Genomic DNA, 6912 nt, shown 5'->3' with positions numbered 1-6912 from the left:
GGCCTGAAGTGGCAGGACAAGCGAGCGGGAGAAGGCATCGCATGAGCGGGACGCCACTTTCGGCGCGGTACCCACGCATTCGCGCATTTCACGCTATTCTGCGCGGATGAGACAGTGAGTCTCCGTGGCTCGCTGGACGAGACCGCAACCCGACCTACCTTGTCCCGCTACAGCCTCGCCTCCGAACCGAAAACCGATCTCTCCACCCTCCTCGCATTCACATACTGCGGTCCCAACTCCTTGACGCTCCGCACGCCCAACAACTTGCAACACCTCACGATCTCCTCCTCCAACACCCTCGCAACCTTCTCAACCCCGTCCTCGCCATACACGAGCGAGTACATGAATGGCCTGCCGAGCGAACAGGCATGTGCGCCGAGACAGAGCGCCTTGACGATGTCGGTACCGCGGCGCAGGCCGCCGTCGAGGATAACGGTGAAGCGTGAGGGGGAGGCGAGGAGCTGCGGCGCGGATTGGCGGATCTCGAGGAGGACTTCAAGTGGTGTCGAGGCGCTGAGGAGTAGCGACTGATCGTCAGACTAGACCCGACTGGGGCGAGAGAGGTATCGAACGAACGTGTTGACCTGCCGCCCTCCGTGATTCGAGAGGAAGATCCCGCTTGCTCCGTACTGCTCAGCAAGGATGGCGTCCTCGACGGTGTGAATGCCCTTGACGAGAATAGGAAGACCGCCAGACGCTTTCTTGACCCATTCAAGATCTTTCCAGCTAAGCGAGGCGTCAATCGTGCTGTGAGAGCAGGCCACGCGCGTCAGTTTAGGTTTTGTGCAGTAATTGAGTGAGCGCACGCACGCCGAAGTGGTAGCCATAGCGAACGCCTTCTTTCCCACCTCAATCCCCGGATTCGCCAGCAACACCGTGTTCTCGTCCAACCCCGTTCGCAAATCCAGCTCGCGGTTGCCTGGCACAGCAACGTCGACGGTGACAATGACGGCCTTGTAGCCGAGTTCCTTCGCTTCGGCGAGCTGCTTCTCGGAGCGCCAGCGCTCGCGGTGGACGTAGAGTTGGAAGAAGAGCGATTGGGAGGGGAGGGCGGCGGAAGCGAGGTCGCGGTGCGAGACGGATGCGTGGTTAGAGGGCTACAGGCGCGAGATGTCAACTCGAGGAGCAGCGTGGATAGGTGAGGCGCCGTAGAGGGTAGTGGAAAAGGGACGCACTGCGTACGGAATCCCGACTCGGCCCGCGCCCTTCACAATGCACATCTCGCCGTCTTTGTGAGCCAGTTCTGCGCGCACACAATCGAGGCGTCAGCGCTCTGACTGCTCTCGCGACTTAAGCGAAGCGAGCGAGACTCACTGCCCATCGCAGCCGGCGAGATCATGAACGGCAGGCGACTCTCAATTCCCGCAATCCTGACTCGCAAGTCGACGTCGCCTCCTACGTCTCGCAATACTCGAGGACGGAAGCGGACGTGCTGCCAGATCGACTTTGACTGCTCGGCGGTCCAGCCGTCGTCTGCGGCAGATGCGTAATAGGCCCAGGACTGCGAGAGGCGAGAGATCGACTAATCAGTGATCGTATTCCTGATAGATGGGGACAATCCTCGCACCTTTGGCTTGAGCGTCGCCTCGGCACTGCGCTCAAAGTCGTCGAGGTTGAGCAGCGAAGAGAGGGGTGTAGTCGGGGTCGGAAGCGGGACGGCCATCGTGCACGAGTGCTCGAGCGAGTCTACCGTCGTCTATGCGAGTCTGAGCGAGTTGTTCGGCGACAAGACGAGCCGGAAGTCGACGAGGTGGGGGAGGTGAAAGGGCGGAGAAGCGAGGACGTAGCGAGTCACGCAGTCACGAGCGGCTTCAGCAGTCACAGCGAGCGAGTCAGACACAGCAACGAGCTCCTATCGAGTGGAAGGCGTTGTTGGCGAGAGTCAAGAGGGACGAGGACAGGACTCGAGAGGGTCGACTTCCCACGACGACGCGTTCACGATGGCTGCCAGGTTCGACAAGCGCGCAATGGGCGAGCCCATACACAGCACATCTGCCGACGAGCGCCCGTCCCTCCGCTCGTTCCAGGAGGAGCTCCAGCAGAAGGCGAAGGCGGGGAGGGAACTCGCACACCCTCGCAGGGCGCAGGATGCGGCGGGACTCGCAGAGGTCGCCGACAAGGTGCACGAGCTCAGCATTGACGAAGGCGACGCTCCCGACGGCGGCGATGGCAGGACGCTGAGGGTGAGTTCGCCTCCTCCCGACTTGATGAGGGCTGTGGGGGTCGAATTCGAGTTGTACGAGCGTGGGAGTTATATACGGACGCTGACAGCCTCGACATACACCTGCAGGACCGGTTAGCGAGCCCGAACGAGGACGACGTCGCCGCGATAGCCACCCTCCTCGACCGCACCCTCTCGCGACGACATGGAGAGCTTGTTCTCCAGGTGCGCTCACATAGCTCGCTCTGCAAGGCCAGGGGCGTATGCTGACACTCGTATACGCTCTTCTCAGATCGGCTCGCACTCCCTCGACGAGACGACGCTCGCCGCCCTTCTCGAATTCCCTGACTCGAAGACTCTCCCTCCCGCCGACACTGCCGTCCTCACTCCCGCTCAGATCGACGCTATCCTCTCGACGTTACACTCGGCCGTCTCCACCATAAGCAGCGACGTCTCGATCCTGCACAACCCGTACGACGAGTCGGGCAAGGCTCGAGTTGACGAGTCTGCCCAGTTGACGCCCACTCCGAGCGCGGTCAACGATGACGAGACGGCGAAGCGATGGAAGGGCAAGGCTCTGAGGTTGCTGGTGCGGAAGAAGCCGGAGGGAGCCGAGGAGTTGCTCGAGTCGCGAGTGAGCGTCGTCGGCAACGTCGATGCGGGCAAGAGTTCTCTCCTTGGGGTCCTCACGCGCGGACGACTCGACGACGGGCGAGGACGAGCACGCGTCTCGCTCTTCCGCCACAAGCACGAGATCGAGACTGGACGGACTTCGTCGGCGGGAAACGAGATTCTTGGGTTCCAGCCGGATGGGAAGGCGATCGTGCCCGAGGAACATGCGAAGCAGCAGGCGACGTGGGAGAGTATTGCGCAGAAGGCGAGCAAGGTCGTCTCTTTTACCGACTTGGCCGGACATGAGAAGTACTTGAAGGCGCGTTAGGCGGCTCACCTCGACTCTTAGCATCTTACTGACCCCAGCGCGTTCGCAGACGACGTTGGCCGGCTTGACCGGCACTGCACCTGATTTTGTACTCCTCATCATTGGTGCAAACGCAGGCTTAATCGGCATGTCGAAGGTTCGTCCCGCTTATCCTCCTCTTCCTTCTCACCTCATTCTCACTGAGTTTGCCCTCTCGCAGGAACACCTCTCCGTCGCCCTCGCACTATCGCTCCCCATCGTCTGCGTCATCACCAAGGTCGACTCGACCCCAGCGCCAGTTTACGAACAGACGATCAAGCAGCTCGTCAAGATCCTCAAGAGTCCTGGGTGTAGGAAGAAGCCTGTCTTCGTGCGTCATTTCCAACTCGGTACGGCTTGATGGTGCTGACAGATGTGTGTGTTGGACAGGTCAACGATGTCGGCATGGCCTGCGAGCTCGCGTCTGGCTTTGCGGCGGAGAAGGCCTGCCCGATTTTCCGCTGCAGCAACGTCACAGGCGAAGGCCTCGACCTGCTGAAGGTGCGTTACGAGCGAACGACTTGCGTCGATCCTCGTGAGAGCGAGACTGACGCTTTCCTCTTTCTGCTCACTTGACGCGCAGACTTTCCTCAATGTTGTCCGCCCGACGCACACGGATGAGCTGTACCCCGTCAATGCCGATTTCGAGTTCGCGACTTCGGACGTCTACTCTGTACCTTTCGTACGTCTAGCTCCAACGTTCGAGTCAGCCTGTCGCTGACCTTGCTGAACTTCGGCCGCACAGGTCGGAACGGTCGTCTCCGGCGTCATCCTGGCTGGGTGCGCTCACTCATACCGCTCACGCAGCGCCCGCACAAGCTGACGAGACGTCCTCCGGCAGCTCCGTCCGCCCAGGCGACACGCCCCTCCTCGGTCCCGACTCAGTCAACTCCTTCATCCCCGCCTCAATCAAGAGTATCCAGCGCAAGCGCGTCAATGTCGACTACGCCGAGGCCGGTCAAGCCGTCACGCTTGCCTTGAAGCGCATCAAGCGCGCGCAGGTTCGGAAGGGGATGGTGCTTGTTGCGAGGGGGGAGACGCCGCCTGTTGCGACGAGGAGGTTCGAGGGGCAGTGCTTGATCTTGTACCATAATACGTACGTCCGAGTTCTCCGAGCGCGCCTGACTCGCCGTCGGGATCAACACCTCTTGCGGCGATCAGAATTGACGAGCTCGCGCTCGTGCAGCATGATCACGTCGCGGTACCAGGCGATGATGCACATTGGTGCCGCACGCCAGACCGTCCAGATTGAGAAGATTGTCGAGAAGCAGGCTGTCCGCACTGGAGATCGCGCGACGTGCGTCTAGGTCTCCGTTCCTCCCTTTGGCCGAGCTGACCTCGTAACTGCGACAGTCTGCGATTCCGCTTCATGGCTCGCGCCGAGTACATCCACGTTGGCGACCGTTTCCTCTTCCGCGAGGGTCGAACGAAGGTGAGACGGTCCGCACTCGTTCACCAAGAACTCCCTCGGCTCACCCGCTTCTCTCGCAGGCACTCGGCGTCGTCACGCGTCTCTTGCCAGACAATGGCAAGGATGCAGATGGTCCTGACGCTTGAACGCCTCGACGAACCCCTCCCCTGTCCATTCCCTCGTGTCGTTGTTTCTCTCTATCCCCTCGTGCCCGCTTGTTGCTTTACTGGTCGCACTCGCAAACCTGTTGCAATCGCTCTTCCGCACTCGCACGCCCTCCTGCCGACTACACTCGAACGCGTCCTCGTCTCGCCCGGCTCTTCCTCCTCGCTTTCCTTTGTTTCCGCTCGCTCGCGCTCAGACTGGCGCTGGACCGGCTGCGAGCATGTCTGCTGTCTCGAATGCTCAGGCTAGCAAACCCTTCCTCTCGGCAGCGGACGACCTGATCACGTACGCTCCCCTTCCCGCTCGCCATTCAACTTGACGCGTCTCGCTCGATGTTGACCCGCGCTGACGGGCTCGCTCGCCTCGTGGACACAGTCGTCTCTTACTCGACTACTCGATCTTCGGAGAGGACCGCCTCGGGAGGGCGACGGGCAAGATTGAGGACCGTCGCGAGTTGAGGATGAACGACGGAGAGGTCGAAACGGCGCGGCAGCTCGTGCAGCGGGTTCGTCCGACTTCGCTTATCGTGCTGCGTAATTAGATCAGGGTGTAAAAGCGGGCGAACGTCGTGGGAACGCCTTTTCGCCCCGTTGACGCGAGGGAGGCTGGTTCGGGCGCAGAGTGGGCGGCAGTGGGTGGGGAAGGACGTTGACTTTGCTCGCTGTCGACTGACACTTGCTCTCTCGACGGCGACGACAGATACGCCAGGGCACCATCACTGTCAACGACGCGCTCGAGGAGTTCCTCGCTCTTTCCCCCGTCCGCTCGTTCTGTTCTCGCTGGGAAGAGGACGACGGCCCCTTGATCTTTGCCAATCACGCCAAACGCTACATCCTTGCCCTACGACCCGAATCGGGAATCGCCTTCCACGAGACGGACCGGTACAAGAACCCCCGAAACGGTCCGCGGGGGAAGAAGCGCGCCTCTCTTCCCGCCACGACCTCGCGGCGAGACCCCGAGACGTTCATCGAAGTCGGCGTCTTTGCCACTCGGAACTTCAAGAAGGGCGAGGTCGTCAACCTGCGTGGAGGAATCGCCGACTTGACGGAGGAGGAGGACGACGAGATGCGCGATTCGGGGGGCAGGCGCGACTTTTCGGTCCTATGGAGCGAGCGCAAGAATTGCTTTTGCCTCCTGCTCGGACCGGCGCGCTTCGTCAATCACGACTGCCGCAACAACGTCGAGTTCCAGCTCGTTGGCGCGAACATGACCTTCAAGGTCCTCGAGGACATCAAAAAGGACGAGGAGATCTTCACACACTACGGTGAGTTGCGCATATTCATCTACAGCCACGTTTGTGCTGACCTCGCTTTCCTCAGGCGAGCACTACTTCGAGAAGGACAACGCCGCCTGCCTTTGCGCGACCTGCGAGCAGTTCGTGTTCGTTCCCTCGCCTCGCTCGATTCAATGCTTACAGCGATCGCGCGCAGGCTCGAGCAAGGCGCATTCACCTCTACGAAGAAGAAGGCGGCCGCACCAATCGCTCCGAGGGCGGCGGCGCCGCCTACTCCTCCTACTGCACCCTCTCGCCGATCCGGCCGCGCCGCGACTGTCGCCGCACCTAATTACTCGGAGGACGACCCACCTTCAGGCTCGGGTCACAACGTCTTAGCGAAGCGAAGTCTCCGCGACCGCGGTCTGGCTCGCTCCTCTTCGCTCTCCTCGCTGTCCAAAGCCACTCCGACAGCTTCGCCTCGCAGCGTTCGCCCTCCCTCGTCTCGCGTCGTACCCGTTCGGAACGCCCCTTCTCCCGCCGAAGCATTGCGCGGCAAGCCCCGCGCGGTCATCCAGCCCAAACTCCCTCCTCCTCCCGGTTACGCCTCCGACTACGTCTGGGACTGGCGTAACCGCGTCGCTCGCTACGTCGGTCCGAGCTACAGTAAAGCGGACGTCCCTGCACTCAAGCGCAAAGGCCTTTCGCGCTCGGCTTCGGCTCCATCGTCCCTCTCCGCACTCGGCAAGCGGCGACGCGAAGCGACCGACTCGCCTGCGCCGTCGCCGAAGGGCAAGAGCCGACTGCGCGACGATGAGGACAGTCCGAGGCCGAAGCGCCAGCGGTCTTTGCTTGTCAAGCTGAAGCAGGTCCGGCTCGGCGAGCGCTCCTCGACGCGCATCGCAGGCGGATCAATTTCAGCGCGCGAGCGGACGTTCGCCAAGTTGCAGAAGGCGCTGGGCAAGAGCGAGGGCGACGAGGACTCGGATTTGAGCGAGTTGGAG

The 6912-nt window shown here is 61.6% G+C and overlaps 3 protein-coding genes across 3 annotated transcripts in view; 2 read left to right on the top strand and 1 right to left on the bottom strand.

The window, feature by feature from the left end:
• Nucleotides 1-167: 167 nt before the first annotated feature.
• Nucleotides 168-1663, bottom strand: RHTO_02425 (cytochrome b2; the record flags this gene model as incomplete). Its single annotated transcript, XM_016416100.1, has 6 exons — nucleotides 168-513; nucleotides 577-747; nucleotides 811-1097; nucleotides 1176-1243; nucleotides 1315-1501; nucleotides 1568-1663. 6 exons carry the CDS (start codon nucleotides 1661-1663, stop codon nucleotides 168-170), a joined length of 1155 nt encoding a protein of 384 aa, XP_016271928.1.
• Nucleotides 1664-1940: 277 nt separating this feature from the next.
• Nucleotides 1941-4676, top strand: RHTO_02424 (GTP-binding protein 1; the record flags this gene model as incomplete). The annotated part of the gene is made up of 12 exons (XM_016416099.1): nucleotides 1941-2183; nucleotides 2291-2386; nucleotides 2454-3096; nucleotides 3140-3237; nucleotides 3301-3450; nucleotides 3510-3620; nucleotides 3703-3801; nucleotides 3865-3899; nucleotides 3961-4215; nucleotides 4306-4416; nucleotides 4473-4551; nucleotides 4611-4676. 12 exons carry the CDS (start codon nucleotides 1941-1943, stop codon nucleotides 4674-4676), a joined length of 1986 nt encoding a protein of 661 aa, XP_016271927.1.
• A 239-nt stretch (nucleotides 4677-4915) lies between these two features.
• Nucleotides 4916-6912, top strand: part of RHTO_02423 (histone-lysine N-methyltransferase SUV420H) — a gene marked incomplete at both ends in the record, with an annotated part of 4346 nt that continues 2349 nt past the window's right edge. Inside the window, 5 exons of the mRNA XM_016416098.1 lie at nucleotides 4916-4980; nucleotides 5071-5200; nucleotides 5395-5959; nucleotides 6015-6069; nucleotides 6126-6905. Coding sequence (XP_016271926.1) covers nucleotides 4916-4980; nucleotides 5071-5200; nucleotides 5395-5959; nucleotides 6015-6069; nucleotides 6126-6905 — 1595 coding nt within the window. The remainder of the gene's footprint in view (nucleotides 4981-5070; nucleotides 5201-5394; nucleotides 5960-6014; nucleotides 6070-6125; nucleotides 6906-6912) is intronic.

This window comes from Rhodotorula toruloides (assembly GCF_000320785.1).
Source record: "Rhodotorula toruloides NP11 unplaced genomic scaffold Scaffold18, whole genome shotgun sequence".
In the NCBI taxonomy this organism is placed as follows: domain Eukaryota; kingdom Fungi; phylum Basidiomycota; class Microbotryomycetes; order Sporidiobolales; family Sporidiobolaceae; genus Rhodotorula; species Rhodotorula toruloides.
This window is presented reverse-complemented; position numbering and strand designations above follow the sequence as displayed.